Genomic DNA, 17,918 nt, shown 5'->3' with positions numbered 1-17,918 from the left:
GCAGAGGGAAGCAGCATTCTTTCAGAAGAGGCCTGACATGTTCATGTGCATCAGGACCAGCTAGGCAATATCATTTCAATCATGGGCAGAATTATGAGCTGCCCAGAAACACTAATCCGAAAGAGGCTTTGATGCTAGCATTTTAGATGACTCTTCATTTCTCATTAAGTTAGGGTTTACTTGAAGTTGAAGTTGATTTGAGAGGTAAAATGTCACAATTCCCAGTGCAAAGATCACTCCAGATTGCGTTGACTGAGAACATTTAAAGGAGCCAGGGGTGCTGGTGGAGGAAAGCATTAACCCTTCCCTCTCTTGGCTCAAAGAGAATTCTATTAATAGAGGACATGCTCCAAGCTATCATAACCAACATGGCTGCAGGCCACCTGCCTTCTATAGTAGACAAGACACAATGCTGCTTCTAATCAGTCTGTCTTTTCTTCCAGCTGCTTAACTTACTATTGCACTATAGACACAAGGTCCCCCCCGTGAAAATTAAATATTACAGTTCATGTTCTGTATGCCTCACTGTATTCAATTTAGCACTCTGCATCAAGCTTCCCACTTCTACTATTCCATTGGTTTCTCTCACACTTCTTTGCACTTCCTTTTATGATACACATGCCTGAAACTCACTTTTCTTTCAAATCCCTCAAAAAAAAAAAAAAAAAAAAAAAAAAAATCAGAACACTACCCAAGTCTCAACTGTAGTACCAAACTAATGAATTTTTAGTTTATAAATATCCTATTTCTTTCCAGCCACAACATTTTTGCAGCACTGAGATACTGATCTTCTGGCCATCCTGTCAACATGCTTGTATTGTTTGAGTTGTCTGAGAACTTAAGCTCCTGAGAGCAGGAAACCGGTCTTCTCTTTTGTGCAGTGTAAAGCATATTGCTAGTTATTTAAATTAAAAAAAAAATCCAGTATTCCTGAGGCAGAAGTATCAGTTTTACTAAAATAGCTTTCGAATAGTTGACCCTCACTACCAGGAGACGAACAAGCTAGAGGTTGCAGTTTATAGAAAAAGAAGAACAGATCTAGATCTAGCCTTCTGAGGCCACATGACATGGGGTCACAGGATCCCAAAATCTTGAGAACCCATTCTTTAGAGAACCAGTTTTGGGTGCATGCACAGACTTACACTATATGTAAAATGTTAAAACAGAGGTAGACAGGGAAACATAAGATTTCCAGTTTGTTCATAGATGCTTACGACTAAAAAAAAATTCATTTTTTTTTTTTAAATCCCATCATGAGTTCGTCCAAAGCTCAAAAAAAGGAGATATAATTTGGCAAGTGAGCTAATCAAACATCCTTTGGGCATATCAGTGATTAACGACATGCAGATTTCAAATTCCTCTAAGGTATTCACAATAACCTGGCCAATTTTTTTGTTTAATGGAATGGATAAAGTATACCCCTCTGGTCCCTCAGTTGTGTCAATCCATTCATTTAAAAAAAAAAAAAAATTACAACAAACTAAAAATCACACAAGATAGCCTGAGGTTGAGGACCTAGCCAACCCCAAAAAAACCACAAAGTTTAGGATTGACCACCTCAATGATAGTCTTAACCTATCAGCCCATTTATCTGATGGGCTCTTCTTGTAACAATTTCAATTGCTACATTGTAAGAGGTCAGTTTTATCCAGTTTGGGGCTTTGTAACAGCACCATAGATTCCTGGATCATATCACTGAAGTACGATCCTTCCCCTCTCTTCTCCCCGCCCCAGCCCCTTTCTCCAGAATTCCTCTTCACAAGATGATAAAGGTCAGATTTATTAGACTTTTTACGTATGCGTAGAGGCTAGAAAGTTAACAGCTTTTACAGTTTTAGGATTGACTGCAAAAGTTAAAGTGGCTGAAAAGGAGAAAGACTATATTACCTGAGAAGAGCAAAACGTGGGTCCGAGGTGAGTTCGGAGAAGATGGTGCAGAAGAGAAGACCTCTGGGATCTCAGGAATTGGGCTCAAAAGAGGTTTCTTGGAAGCTACTTCTCTCTGACCATACAAGGATTTTTCTACCTTTTTCTTTCCTCTTTTTCCTCCATAACCTCTAAGTTTTGCCTTCTGAAAAGGTTTACAAAAAACCAAGACAGTATTATCCCTTTTATGTTTTTCAATAAATCTACATCAACTAACAGTTTAATTTATAGGGAGAAGCACACATTTAGGTAATATTTTAAGAAAATAGGGTGTAACTGGAGCAAAGTTATTCATTGTTGAACACAACAACAACTAGTATGGGAGTTACATCTTAGAAAAAGCTTAAGGGGTCCTTTCTGTACTGTACTGTTGTACAAGGTTTCCCCTGCCTCTCATAAGAGAAGTCTTGAGGAAAAAAGGTATAAAAATACAGGTATATAAAGGCTATTGGGCCCAGCTTCACCCGCGGTACAGGAAGGGATTAGGGAAAGTGAGACACCTATAAGATAAAAAAAGTGTGTTGGCAGTGGCATAAAAAATAAACTCTCCAAAAAACTTACACTATGAGCAGATCTCGTAATTATAGAAGACATCCATGAGAAATTAATTTCAGGAGATATCGACAACAGGAAAAATTAAGTGAGGTATTCACAGAACTGCAGTGTGCCGTTACTTACTGGTGTCCTTTTGGGGGCAGATTTGTTTTCCTTTCCTCTTTGAACCTTGCTCTTTCTTAGCTTCTTAATATCTTGAGCATTTTTGGTCAAGATGCTAACACCAGTCTCTTCTGAAATGTTGATATGCTGTTGAGGAACATCAATTCTTTTTTAAAAAAAAAAAAAAAAAAAAAAGAGTACACAATACAGACCAGAAGCCATAACAATCTCAAAGTTATAAATCTTATGTTCACTTCACTTGATTCATTATAAAGTCATGATAGATTTACAAAGCCTACCCCCAACCCCATGCAGTTATATAGTGTCCTTTTTTAATATTTATTTTAAGAAGGGTGGGTTGGTCTTCTGGAGTATCCTGTTTCCTCACTGAAGTGCCCCAACCTGTAACTAGAGCTATACACCTCTATGGAGCGAGTCTAGTGAGGGATATTATTGGAATGTGTTAGAATCCTGTGCAAGAAAACTGTGAGCCTCAAGTTCCTGAAAGCAAGGAACGTTAATAGGTGGGCGTCATGTTGCTATGAGGCTACTGGGCAAGCAAGTTAACACATCAATTAATACTTTAATATTGCTGCCTGGGAACAATCAATCACAACCTGCAGCATACTGACCTACCATGCACACATATATCCTGAAGATCTTACAGCAATCAAAAAAGTTGTATAGTGAACAGGAATAAAATTTGAAAATCATCAAGAAGAGTTTATAATTATGCAAGATTGAGTGCGGAACACGTAAATCAGGTTTTAAAATAAAATTATGAAAGCATTCACTGTTTCGTTAACCGTACCAATATTTTTTTGTAAAATTGGGAAGCTCTCAATCATTTCTCACCAACATCTAACAATACGAAGAGTGGATAAAATTTGTTATTTGGAAGTTCAATAAAAATTACTAAAAGAAAATATTAAAAGATACTTACCTTTCTTTTAGTAGAGGACCGGGTTATTCTGGGACAAGACGTTTTGTTATCAAAGGAATTAATGTCTGTTAAGTACATTGGAAAATAAGAATCTTGGTTAAACTATGTAAGAACAGCAGATATACCTGTCTTGGGAAGTCTGAGATATAGCTCCTCTCACTATACACCTTGTCTCACCTTCTTTTCATTACGCTTATTTGTTTAGTGTATAAAGTATGCCAAGCCCTTTAAAAAACATACAATACAGCCTTTGCCCTGAAAAGGTTTACAGTTGTAAATCGAAATAGGACAAGCAGGTACAAGAAAAACTGACGAGCTTGGGGCAAGCAAAGGGAGGACAAAGATTACAGCAGCAAGGTAAAGTGGTTACTTAGAAAGAGGCATGCACATACCTTGTTTATTTTTGTAGTTTTAATTTGTTTTTGGCTTGTGTTTATTGTTTACATTGTAAAAATCCCTATATTAATACAGACTTCAAAAAACAAACAAACAAACAAACCCCCAAAACAGACAGACATATCCAAGTTACTAAGCCCGGTTCATCTTGGACCTCACAGTTAAAGAGCCAGCTTTTACAAGGAATTAATGTTGTCCGAGAGATTGATCCTGTACCTAGTCAGGGACAATGGCAAAGCTCCCACTGATTCAGTGTGCATGATCAGGCCATAAATTAGTAGGTCGAAACCAAAGGCAGGTTCAGGGATAGAAGAAATACGTTTTAGGCAGAATGTGAAACCAAGTCCTAAATGCTTGCTGATAAAACCTTTATGCTCCACCACCCACATCATCATGCATTTTTTACATGCTGATCACACTAGGCACTCAGTTGTTAAAAACATGAAAAACAAGCAGTAAATTCAACTTCGACCAGGCACACACAAACAAATTCTGAGGTTTCAGTGAGGTTGAGATGGCCTACAAGCCAGTGAACAATGAACATTTCTGATGCTTCAACGTTATGTCTTGTTTATCCCAAAGTTATTTTCAAGGTTTATCAAACAGCAGCATTAAACATATTTCAATATCAAATGTAAGTATGTGTCTTGGCATCTTTCCCTAAAATTTTTCATTAATTAAGACACACAAATGCTAAGAGATATCAAATATACAAACTAAGAAGCCATATTATAACCCAACTTTACCTTTCATATTCTCCGGGACCGCTACAGACTCTTCAAGAGGCTTAGCATATTCCTGGATTAAAAATAAATAAATAAATAGATTACACACACATACCTTCTTTCAATATTTCAAAAACCTGCTTAAAACAGCATATGAATGGCCTAATGGAATTCTCCTTCATCCTGCAAAGAGAGGAACTTAGTAATTGTCACACGTAGAGACATTATGAAACATGGTACAAGTATGAAAGGCCCAACAAACAAAATGAGGCTAAATCCCACATACTTCCAATATTGTAACAGAATTCATTTCCGATGGCAAATCTGCAGGCAGAACAGCTATGCAGGATGCCAAAGGCAAATGAAGCAAAAAATTGTGTGTTTAAAGAGTAACCATTCCAAGATGTCAAATCAGTCCAGATTTTAACATTTATATTTTTTTTAAAAAAAGGAACAAAATGGAACGATAAAACTGATTGCAGTGACCAAGAAGCCATTGTAATAATTTAAAGCAAACTCACATCATCACCATCACAGTCATCAAAGTTTGGCTGGGATAAAGATTCTCTCATAGGACTTATTACTTTGGAAGGGCTATCGCTTTGTGATCCTGGGTTACTGATTGGGGTCGCTCCTTTACGCAATGGTGTATTTGCAGGCAAGGTTTTATCAAATACTTCTGGGCTTAGATCCTCTCCAAAAGTAACTTTCTTTCTCTTCATTGGCTTTTCAGAGCTGTACACATCTGTTTTGTCTATTGTTTTAGTACTGCTTGTATCTGTAACAGAAGATATTAAATTCATAGTGACCTCAAATGCGATTAACGGAAATATTTTACTTCAAGTCTCTAAATAAAATAAAGAGAATTTAAACAGGCAATTGTTTCAAGCACAGAATTCCTAATGAAGTCAACAGGATTTTTCAGTATGGATCTACAGTATTACAGATTTGAGAGCTAAGGAAAGAGGAGACAAAAATATAGAAGGCATATTTGAGTTTCTTGTAAAACGAGAACTGAAGATTAATTGCTTTATGGTTTTTTGGTAGGAAGAAACAGAAAACTATTGACTACTAAAAAAAAAAAAAGAGAGAATCCCATCGTCACTCTTTTATTAGGATCCCTCTGAAGAAGCTACGTAATAGGCAAGATACACTGCCACATTCTGATGTATCCAAATATTGCTTGAAAGTTAGTGTTAATACGATGGTTATGGCGAAAATGTTAAGACAATATCAAATGTAAGTTATCACCTTACAGCACTTCAGTAGCCTGCATGCTCGTCGTCTCAGTCCAACCTGGGAGGACAGTTATCCATCCACCACCACCGCAATGAGCATCTTTTAAATGGCTAAAGAGATTGAACTACTACCTATCAAAGATAGTCACTTCAGAAAAGAAGTGAGATTCCTTGGTTGGGTGGTGTGGAGAACTGCTCATGTTTCTAAATTGTGGCATGTTTATGGAAGTCAGCATTATAGTAATCTTGCATATATAGTGCCTTTCATCCACAGTGCTTTACGAACTAATAAATTACGAGCAAGATTGTGGCCTGGGCTGCATATAACTTAGTTGTGCCTCTGTACAGCCAACCTGGACCTTGGCTCCGGGTGCAAGGAGACGAATGGATGTTGTGTCACTGCTTTTCCATCCCCACACCCTGAGCACATTTTTGGTTCCATCCCCTGGCCCAATATGCCAACCAGTGTAGCTAAGTCAATAAACATGGGTAGAAGCTTGCTTTTGGTATGGGCCAGGAACAGATTACAACTGGGGCAGGAAAGGAGTTATGCCTATGTGAGACAATTCCTTCCCTGCTGCAACACTTGGGTCGAGCCCTCACACACTCCACCTTCTTCCATCATACAAGTGCAGTCACCACTGGGGTAAGACATGGTCATTGTTGAATAGCCTGCATCAATCCTACACAGTAGTTTAAGACAAAGCAAACTGAGCCATATCTAACTGACATTACAGGAGTAGCTTAGATAGGCAGAATTCGTAATGCAATAGGAATTTGACTAAATCTGTAATTTGGCCAGGAAACAGGAAAATACCTGTTTTCTGCTTAAATAAAACATTTAAGAAAAGAACTACTAAGTGGTCAGAACCTCAGTTTGACTTAGTACAGTGAAAATGGCACCTCCAGAATTACTGTATGCCCTGGACTATTAAGTACCGAGTCAGAGGGTAGGAAGCTTGCTACTAAGCAAATCAATTAACACTTCCTGGTCTTAAAAGTTCTCCACGTTAAGAACTGACTCAATGTCCAACAGGATCACAGGCCAAAAAAGAACTTCCTTTATCTACTGTAAGCCCCCCTGTCATTTGCAATTTCAGACAGTCAGTATATAACTCTACCATGACCTATTTTTCCCAAAAACATTTGAACTTGGAAAGTATTTTAAAAGTTGTATCCCAAGGATATTGCCGTATATTAAATATTCAGTTTTCTTACATCTTCTCACAATTAAAAAAGAAAAATTAAATGGGCACTGTCAACTTGAAGTCATGTTTCCATCTTCAAGTTTTGTACCTGTTGTATTACTGCAAAAAGATTGCTGAAAGTAAGAAATTAGTGATAGCGTCTTCCTTCCCCCACCACCATTCACTTTGAGAATTTGACAGCACTTTGCATATAGACAGTTTCCTCTTTTTCTTGGTTCGTTGTACCGCCTATCCCATAAAATAGCATCATTTGTGCACTGCTTACTGACACACTCTTTCCTCAAGTTCTGCAACAAAGTGACCAGTAGCAACAGCATCAAGTTCAACTTGACAGTGTCCCTTTTAATTAATAGGAAATAAAGTTTGCGCCAGTTTAGGAACGTATAAAAATTTCTGACCTGTTTGCAGTTCTTCAAAACTTCTTGAGAGATCAGAGAATAAGAGAGGTTCGTTTCCTTCCATGCCAGTAGTATTGCTTGTGTGTTCCTATTAAGATCAACAGCGTTACTCTTGTCTAATCAATGCAGTAGTGTAATACCTATATTGTTATAATGCTTGCCTGTTCATGTTTAATCTATCCAGTGTTCACTTTTGAAAAAGGTGAATTAAAGTTTCTTTAAGTTTCTTCTTTCATTTTCTTTAAGTTTCAGGAGTAGCAGCCGTGTTAGTCTGTATTCGCAAAAAGAAAAGGAGTACTTGTGGCACCTTAGAGACTAACCACTTTATCTCAGCATAAGCTGAGGTGAGCTGTAGCTCATGAAAGCTTATGCTCAAATAAATTTGTTTGTCTCTAAGGTGCCACAAGTACTCCTTTTCTTTCTTTAAGTAATTCTTAGTAATCAGGATAAACTGAGCATTAGATAATCTTGTTTTTTAGAACGTGTACTGTACATGTTGAAGGCCCCCCTAAAACTTTGGAAATAAATCAAGACAAACCTCGGACACGAAAAAAGGTCAGACAGACTCCTTTTACAACACTAGCAACTGTTTAACACAACTTCCAATGCATTTTGTTAGACCATTAGTCAAAAAAAGATGCTTCTTGGAAAACATCGCTCAAATTTAAAAAAAAAAAAACACACCACACGTTACTGAGTAGCGAACACAGTAATGCTCCTTTAATGTTTCAAGTTTATATTTATGAGATCAATACACTGACCTTCACGCTTTCCATCAGTAGTTTTACTGGTGTTTTCTTCAGAACAGATCGAAGGCAGGAAGAGCCGTTATGGGATTGTTCACTGGATGGAGGGTTTCCCTTTTGCGGTGTCATAACAGGTGGCATGGTTTCATCAAATATCTCCAAGCTCAGTTCTTCTGCAAAGGTAACTTTCTTTCTGCTTAGCTGTGATCTAGTATTACTTCCAACGTCTTCACTGATACACTCAGAAGTCAAGTCTTCAAAATGAATATAGAAATATCAAGATTTAAGGGCTTCAGACGTAACGTTAAAAAATTCAGCGTTTGTTGCAATACATGCATGCTGTTACTTAGTCTCAAAAGCTGCTTAAACGCGTGAATTCCTCAAAAGCTAGGTTTTTGGAGTTGTGGTCTCCATTAGAGATGGATTATGTATGAGTTACCACCACACAATATCAGGTATGGTTGTTTATTTCTTCTGTTTAAAATATAGCTGCTATAGTACTGCAATTATTTTCTTTCCAATTAAGATTGTGTCAGCATGTCTGTTATACTTCCCTATTTTTTGGAGGTTTAACATGAAGTTAAGGGAAGTGGTCACTAAGAGATGGATCATCATACTTTTATGAGAAATCTATGTTAATCATAAAAGTTCCTCAATTACAATCTCACCTTTCTTAGAGTCTAAGGATACTTCTATCTCAAGGTATGCTTCAAATCATTACTATTTATGTGACATAAAACTTTACAAAACACATTCCACATTGTTCGACTAAACATTTTGAGAACTGAAAAAACTGTTTTATATGAGTACTTAGCTTTTAGAGCTGTACTACTTAAAGAAGAAAGCGAAAATTAAGATATGAATGAAGAGGCATTGAAACTTATTAGAATGTAAATTTGTAATGTGTTGTAGTACTTGTTATAAAATAAAGCTTTTTAGAAGATAAAGGCATTTTAAAGGTAACACCATTAGATGCTCAGAAAAACAAAGCAAGTTCAGAGTGATTAATAAATATCAAAATTACAGCAAAAGAATCATTTACAGGATGAGACTGTTTCCTATCTTTGGGTTATTTTCTTTTCTACACTCTTGAGACTCTCCTATTACTCTTATTGGGTCCTAATTTTCTATAGAATTCTCATTTGAAAGAAGCATTTCCAAATATTGTAGTTTACAGCAAAATGAGCTGCATAATTCTGCAAACCAGATTAATTTGAGCTTCCTCTGCAGCAGCAATTGAATATTACTTGTTCATTCATGACACATTTTTTGCCAGCATTGGTAATACAGCACAAAGCTACATTGACTTCTGTTGCATTTGAAAAACTCCTAATCAGAAAAAGAGAGCATCACTGCTTGTGAAATGGAAACGTAATTAATAAGGCATATTTAGTTTTTAAAGCTTCTAACAGAGTATTAACAGAAGTAGTGATGAATCTTCTTACTGCGTGGTGTCTTTGGGATGCCCGTTAGTGGAATAATCTCTAAAGGTAAGCTTCCAGATTCAGTAAGTGGTGGCGTACAGGGAATTTCCTAGAAAAAAGAAAATTAAAGCTCTTTTTACAAGAATACTGATATGCAAGGAAACACAGTAAAACAGTTTTCAAAAATATTAAAAAAGTCATGGATATTTTTAAAGCAAAAACCTGAACGCAGCTTCCTTACTCAGTTATTAGAAGTGAACCATAAAGAAAATTTATTTTGTTTGTGCTCATTGAAATTTGTTTCTATGTCTAAAATAGTCTTTTTAAAAGGAGTGGTTTTAAATGCTTGTTTTTCACCTCTGATGTATCAACTCTGATCCTCAAGGTAAGACAAAGAGGAGCTTCTGGAGGACAAGAGTTGAAGCTCTCAATCCTAAACTAAAGGGATGGGGTGCTGAAACTTTTACAAAAAAGCTTTTCTCCTAAGTGTTTGCCAAGTGTTTCAGTTAAACAGCAAATAACCTTTTTGGTTCTCGATTTAAGTTTTCTGACTCAACATCCTCTCCCCACAAGTACTGAATTCCAGTCCTCAAACACACACAGAGAAGCAAGACCTGGTATTTCCAATGTAACAAAAATAAAATAAAAACAAAACCAACCCCTCCTCCCCAATTTAACAAGCCTGAGGCCTATATATAAAGAAAGAAGAGGACAAAATATTAAAAGGCTTTGCAGTTCACTTGGAAGACTGAGAGTACAGGACCAAACTGCTAACTTTCTATTCTATCTGTAGGTAAGGACTGTTCAGCTTCACCTGTGAGGTAACTGTTGGCAAATGGTGACTTTAATAGCAACTGCTGCTTATGACATTTTCCCTTTTTCTTTGAGCATATAATGCATGTTAAAGAGTCACGTAATATTCCTTCTGTAGGAATACAGTTTTCATCATCACATTACTAGTCTCTTTAGTTGACTTTATTGCCACAAAATATCAGCAAGGACAAAAGCTTATCAGAATTCAAAAGAGGATTTGAAATTTATGTCAATGGGAAAAAAAATCAGAGGTACATTTGCTAGGAATAAAAATATGAGAAATAAAGTAGTAATATATTTCAGGGAACAAGTTACCCACTAACTGATGTGGGTTCAGAAGCAACTTCCCTAAGGGCTGGTTTTTATTGCAGGTAACTTGCATCTTCCTCTGGAGCTTCTGATGGAGGCCACTATCAGACAGGACACCTGACCAGTGGCCGAGCAATTCTGATGTATGGCATATCTTAAGTAGTGCTTGTATTACATCCAGTCGTGTTTCTCTCCCCCCTTCCTTTATTTGTGCAGAGGCAATAACATGCCTTTTTCCTTGAGGAGGAGAGGCATGGAGAACCTTTGTTTTACATCTCTTCTGAACGATTACATTAGTTAACAGCATGTTCAAATTTGTCCACATGAATATCATAGTTGTAACAGACAGAACCGAGAGCACACACGGAGGGCGTTTCCAATGAAGAGGTATTGCTCTGTATCGTTATCATCAAGCTCAACCCTCACGTAGAACTTTTAAGTTTGATTTGACCTACGTACAAGAAATCTTCAGAGGCCAAATGTAGTAAGTTACAAAATTAAAATATTCATTTCTGTAAATGAAAGTTGTGAATTAAACCTGTGTATGATTACAAGACAAAAGATAACATTGTCTATTAGAAGACTTTACAGCAGGCAAACACATTTTACAGCCTACTTAAAACTGAAAACTGAACAAAAAAACCACACAACATCCACACTGTGTTTTGGGCCCATAATTCCTGGTGACAGAAGAGGAACTAAGGATGACGGAGGTGGGACTACATTTGAATGTATAATCAATGCACCAGTGCCCCCAACAGATTTTTGCTACATTGGCAGTTCCACTGCTCACAATGTGAATTTAATCCCTACAAGAGGGATCTGCTGATGCAATTTCATAATTAATTCCCCTCACCCTCTTCAAGATATACACATACCTCTGAAATTATAGCAGTAGTAGTTTCAATGATGGGCACCTCCTCTGGTGGAGAGACAATCTTGCATACCTGGATACTGGCTGCAGTTTTATCACCATTAGTTAATTTTTCTTTCAAGTTTTCCTCATAAGCAACACTCTTGCATTCAGATGTTAACTCGTCACTCATGTGAGACTGTTCATGCTGTTTTGTAAAAGGCGGTTCGTTGACAGCTGCATTTGTAAGTTAATAAAATAAACAAAGCTTAGATTTTCCATGTAGATCATTTACACCCCTTCACTGCATAAGATAAGCTAGAAGTCTCTCTAGAAGTCAGACAAAATTAAGAACATCCTTTGAATTCTATTCTGCAAGTAGTACCGTATTACTTATTTTCATATTCTTGGGTGTTTTAAATAAAGCAAGCCACCAAAACTAGATGGCTATTTTGTGGATGGTATGGAAAGCCGTAGTATAAAGAAGGGCTCAGGTAAGTAATGAAGTAGAATATAGCAATGTAGTTTCTGGCATCTTTTCTATACTTACCATTGAGCCACGTTGACTTTTCATGTGCAACATTTGTTAATTTCCTTTTCCTATTGGATGGCTTAGAGGCCTTACAGGATAGGGCAATTTATCAATAATTTGGAGTTCATTCAGCATTTGGGTATGTTAATTATACATTTTATTTCTTTGATAAAATTTCCAAATACTACTGCATTTTTGAAGAAGGTACTGGACACCAATCTTCACACAACTGGTATTGTTACCAGAAATGTAAGGACCAATCCAATGACTTCAGTCTCTAGATCCATGAATTCATTATGAAAGAGGGGCGAACAATAAAAACAGTGAATGAAAACACATTCAATGAAAAGTAAAAGACAAGAAGCCTGATTAACTGTCCAAAATGTATATTAACCATAGTCAGAATAGTACTACGTAAAATTTGATAATGTAAAAACTATCAGAGAAGTCACTTCGGCAACAGATAAACACACTGGAGCTTTCAGTTAACCTACCTTCTCTCCCCCCCCCCCCCCCCCCGGGTGAAACCATGACTCAGAATTCATCTTGAAACTGGATTATTACAATAGAACAATTATTTATGGTTACTATTCAGACCGAAATTAAATTACCATCAACTTTACTGACTTTTTTTTGGTTGCAGATACAGATTACTTACAATAGCCTGCTGCCCGGGACACACACTCCTCCTGCGAGAGCCCAGGAAAGCAAGCCCTGTCGTCGTCCTCTTGCGCGGATTGAAAAGATGACTGGAAGGCAGATATTCTATCCTTTAACGAGCCAACATTTTGATGTTTAAAAGGGCTGGCCTGTTAGGACATGAAAAAATAATCCATTTATGCTCTTTAAAAGTTGGAACTTACAAATGCTGAAGAGGAATAAGTATGTTAACACAACAGCACAAACTTAATCAAAGAGACAAATAAGTGCATCTTAAAATGGCCTTGTGTTTCACTTGGATACTGCCCCCGAGTTCTGTGATGAAAAATGTAGAAAAGGGATTAATCTCAAATATACTGCTACACAACAATACAGTTTGACTCCCTTTCTCCTCCGCTTATCCCTCCAAAGCAGTTTGCCTATGCCCGCCCCATTCACATTCATGTCAACTAAATTGTACAAGTGACAGCATTTTTCTATATTTTAAACATAACTACATACAACACTGGCATTTTATTAAACAAACAAACAAAAACACACACACACACACCTAGAACTCCTGAAAATTAAATTAAATCAACCTCCAGTTATACCTCAGAAGAAGAGGAAAGAAAGAGTGGACAGTTAAAAATTTGACTTCAGTGGCATGTTGGAGTGATAGGTCCAGTGAAATGAACACTGGACCCCAGGTCTTCAATATGGCCATAACCTTATGATGCACACAAGCAGGCACTTTATGATGTAAAAGCATGAACTGAACATATGTAAAAAGCAAATACACCTTAAAGTGATATCTTACAAGATGTTAACAGATACGTACACTATAATTTTAGATTTCAGAGTAGCAGTCGTGTTAGTGTGTATTCGCAAAAAGAAAAGGAATACTTGTGGCACCTTAGAGACTAACCAATTTATTTGAGCATAAGCTTTCGTGAGCTACAGCTCACTTCATCGGATGCATTCAGTGGAAAACATGGTTTGTGACTCCATAATTAAGTCTGTGTTTTGTTTTGCACTTAAAACAGAAATCCAGCCTCTTACGTATGAAAAATATCAGCCTTTTCCAAACTCACGGCACTTTAAGATCCATTACTTCATCCAGGAGTTAAAAGTAATTAAAAACTGGGTTCATTAAGAAATTTAATATGTATGTTTTAAAAAATATGCCTTAAACAGGCTTAATACTTTGTAATTATTGCAAAAACCAAACATTACAAATCCAAGAAATTCAGGAGCTATATGTACAGCTATAGGAAATCCAAAAATGTAAAGGTATGACAATACCCACATAAGGCATCTAGCCCTGTAGTGACACCATGAGAGGAAAAAGACATGAAAAAAAATAAAAATAAAAATGAATGATTCTTTAAAGTCAGTCTAATATAATTGGGACCACACCCACTAACATGCCTTTGTCATTATTATACTGTTATTGCAAGACAGAGTGGAGATTCTTTGGGCAACTTACATGTGCATCTCCATACTTGAAAATGCTCCGATTTATTCTAAACATAACCTTAATTCAGAATGTCCTGGGCTTGTAATGCTTGGTTTTGACATCATTACAACATCGCTGTAATATTTTTTACCTTTAGGTTTCTACTATCTACTCCTAACCTTTCCAGTGTTTAAAACTTGTTTTAATTTTCCAATACAGAACAACGTTTTTCAATCCAATAACCCAAACAGATGTACACATTTTGAGGAAGTTCCACAAATGGGCTGTAAAGATTAAGCTGTAAAAACGGCCTCAGTCTCTTCTAAAGCAAAGTTTTTAAGTAGCCCAGATCTAACATGTTTTCCTCTTAGATTTTTTAAAAGGAGGTTCATTAACATTACTTGAGCAACAAACATACAAGAAAATAGCTAGCAAACCCCAGGGTGGGGTATGGGAAAACGGTATAAAAAGAAGAGGGGTTAACAGTTTTTGAAGTGTAGCTTTACCGTCACAGTGTTTTAAGCTAACTCTTTTTCAATATATAATAATCTGAGTTACTAAAATACATCTATTGGAGGCAGTTGGCCTCAACTTTAGCTCCCCACAATTCTCAGTAGAAACACTGTTAAGAATCAGAAGTCAGTCCATTGTTATTTCTATTTTTGTTTTCTTCCTTCAGACTTGCCTTCTCTTTCCTTCAGTCCAGTTTAGGCCTGCTCTACACTACCGTTAGGTTGACATAAGACACTTTACAGCAACCTAATTATGTCAGTGTACACACTACAGCCTCGCTCCCACGGATGAAAGTGCCCTAACTCCACCTCCATGAGAGGCTTATGTTGATGTAGTTAGGACAATGCAGACATTGCATTCCTTACATCAGCTGTTTGCTGTCTTGTCAGTTTCACAGCTCTGCCCCAGCAGTGAAATTCACAAGAAAGCTCAGCTCCTGGCTCCCAAGCCTAGCTGCTGCCAGATCCCCCCAAGCCAACCTGCCTCCCAGGCTCCTGGCTGGGAACGTGCTGGGAGGCGAGAAGCCCAGGGGGGCAGCTGGGCTCCAGTGGCTTCCTTCTTCAGTCAGTGGAAGCGCTCCTGGTGAGGACATGTACCACCAACAGGTGGGTAGTGTGGACATCAGCCACCACAGTAATTACTGCAGTGACTAAGTCGACCTAACCTAGCTCAACTAAGATGGTAGTGTAGACATAGCCGGATTTTCTCCACATTCAAAATCTAAACTAAAAAAAGAAAAAAAGCTTTTGACTATAAAAGTGAAATGGTGAACATTGTCACATTCATTCAAGACATGATAAATATCTGAAGCGGATTTCCTCCACCAGCCATATTGCACAACTCTGAAAAAAATTCCCACCTTTGTGAAAGGGTCTTTGGTTCTGTTCCTCCTTTGTTGGGCAAGGTATCGAATAAGGCTATTATTTTCAGGGGAACCCCGTACTCCAATCGTAGATCTGCGCCTAAGTTTTAAAGCCAGGGATTTCCCTGGAATGAAAACAAAGCAAGAAGAAAAGCACAATGAAGCTTCAGAAGAACACTTACAAGTCTCTTACAATAGCAGGGAAATTGCTTCTATTTCAAAAATGTAGGTGTTATACAAAGTTTTATATTTGCAATGTTGTCTTCATTAGAAGGAAAAATAAAACAGCAAGCATTTGAAACCTTGGTTGTGTATTACTTACTTCACTGGAACAATTAAAAGACAGTTAGACAAAGAAAACTCCACAACAGTTTCAGGGTAGGGGGTAAAAAGAAAAGGAGTACTTGTGGCACCTTAGAGACTAACCAATTTATTAGAGCATAAGCTTTCGTGAGCTACAGCTCACTTCCTCAGATGCATATCATGGAAACTGCAGCAGGCTTTATATATACACAGAGAATATGAAACAATACCTCCTCCCACCTCACTGTCCTGCTGGTAATAGCTTATCTAAAGTGATCATCAGGTGGGCCATTTCCAGCACAAATCCAGGTTTTCTCACCCTCCACCCCCCCACACAAATTCACTCTCCTGCTGGTGATAGCCCATCCAAAGTGACAACTCTTTACACAATGTGCATGACAATCAAGTTGGGATATTTCCTGCACAAATCCAGGTTCTCTCACATCCCCCCCACCCCCATACACACACAAACTCACTCTCCTGCTGGTAATAGCTCATCCAAACTGACCACTCTTCAAGTTTAAATCCAAGTTAAACCAGAACATCGGGGGGGGGGGGGTAGGAAAAAACAAGAGGAAACAGGCTACCTTGCATGACTTAGCCACTCCCAGTCTCTATTTAAGCCTAAAGTAATAGTATCCAATTTGCAAATGAATTACAATTCAGCAGTTTCTCGCTGGAGTCTGGATTTGAAGTTTTTTTGTTTTAAGATAGCGACCTTCATGTCTGTGATTGCGTGACCAGAGAGATTCAAGTGATCTCCGACTGGTTTATGAATGTTATAATTCTTGACATCTGATTTGTGTCCATTTATTCTTTTACGTAGAGACTGTCCAGTTTGACCAATGTATATGGCAGAGGGGCATTGCTGGCATATATCACATTGGTGGATGTGCAGGTGAACGAGCCTCTGATAGTGTGGCTGATGTTATTAGGCCCTGTGATGGTGTCCCCTGAATAGATATGTGGGCACAATTGGCAACGGGCTTTGTTGCAAGGATAAGTTCCTGGGTTAGTGGTTCTGTTGTGTGGTATGTGGTTGTTGGTGAGTATTTGCTTCAGGTTGCGGGGCTGTCTGTAGGCAAGGACTGGCCTGTCTCCCAAGATCTGTGAGAGTGTTGGGTCATCCTTTAGGATAGGTTGTAGATCCTTAATAATGCGTTGGAGGGGTTTGTGTGTGTGTCTCTCTCTCATATAATATGTAAAAAAAAAAATAAATAAACAAACAAAACAGTTTCCTCTCTGGATACAAAAGACCATCAGGCAAATAGTGCTGCAATGCAGAAAGTTAGGGAAACCAAGAAAAGGTCTTCACAAAGGAAAAACAAAAAGGCTTAAAGGAAAAACTTCCTCAAATCAATCTTTGGGCAATCCCTGGGTGTCCCTTTCCTTGGCAGCATGAATGTTCTTACACTCAACACTTCTCCAGAGTACAAGACCCAGGAAATAGAAAGTTAATGCCGCAATGATCAACATAAGCTTTCATGGGAAGTTCTGCTGGGTTTCCACAGGGTTTGGGGCTAAGAGTGGGAGAGAATGGTGCCATGCAAGACTACCCTCCCTCAGCTCTCTAGCATCGGAAAAAAACCCAAAACCCATGTATCCCCAAACTGAGGTCTAACACTGTTTGTTTTCCTGGGGGAACCATATTGACAGTTCCTAGATAGGTTATTGAACATGTTTTCAAACTGGTTTAACATCCCATCCTTATTTGCTCTTTTGTGCCTTTAAACAGGGACAGTTGAAAATTGTAATGTTAATTTCAGAGTAACAGCCATGTTAGTCTGTATTCGCAAAAAGAAAAGGAGTACTTGTGGCACCTTAGAGACTAACCAATTTATTTGAGCATGAGCTTTCATGAGCTACAGCTCACTTCATCGGAAGTGTAGCTCACGAAAGCTCATGCTCAAATAAATTGGTTAGTCTCTAAGGTGCCACAAGTACTCCTTTTCTTTTTGTAATGTTAATGTAGCT

General features: G+C 37.8%; 1 protein-coding gene across 6 annotated transcripts in view; it reads right to left on the bottom strand.

The window, feature by feature from the left end:
* CDCA2 (cell division cycle associated 2) overlaps positions 1–17,918 on the bottom strand; it is a 30,213-nt gene that overhangs the window by 7,012 nt on the left and 5,283 nt on the right. For all 6 annotated transcript variants that reach the window (XM_073324926.2, XM_073324925.2, XM_073324928.2 and 3 more), the window contains 11 exons: positions 15,639–15,766; positions 12,827–12,977; positions 11,662–11,873; positions 9,683–9,770; positions 8,253–8,491; positions 7,492–7,579; positions 5,169–5,425; positions 4,669–4,720; positions 3,527–3,591; positions 2,605–2,730; positions 1,888–2,071 (listed from right to left, as the gene is read on the bottom strand). In XM_073324926.2, coding sequence (XP_073181027.2) covers positions 1,888–2,071; positions 2,605–2,730; positions 3,527–3,591; positions 4,669–4,720; positions 5,169–5,425; positions 7,492–7,579; positions 8,253–8,491; positions 9,683–9,770; positions 11,662–11,873; positions 12,827–12,977; positions 15,639–15,766 — 1,590 coding nt within the window. The remainder of the gene's footprint in view (positions 1–1,887; positions 2,072–2,604; positions 2,731–3,526; positions 3,592–4,668; positions 4,721–5,168; positions 5,426–7,491; positions 7,580–8,252; positions 8,492–9,682; positions 9,771–11,661; positions 11,874–12,826; positions 12,978–15,638; positions 15,767–17,918) is intronic.

The sequence above is a fragment of the Lepidochelys kempii genome, chromosome 26 (genome assembly GCF_965140285.1).
Source record: "Lepidochelys kempii isolate rLepKem1 chromosome 26, rLepKem1.hap1, whole genome shotgun sequence".
Classification (NCBI taxonomy): Eukaryota; Metazoa; Chordata; order Testudines; family Cheloniidae; genus Lepidochelys; species Lepidochelys kempii.
The sequence above is the reverse complement of the archived record's forward strand: the minus strand, read 5'-3'. Positions and strand labels throughout refer to the sequence as shown.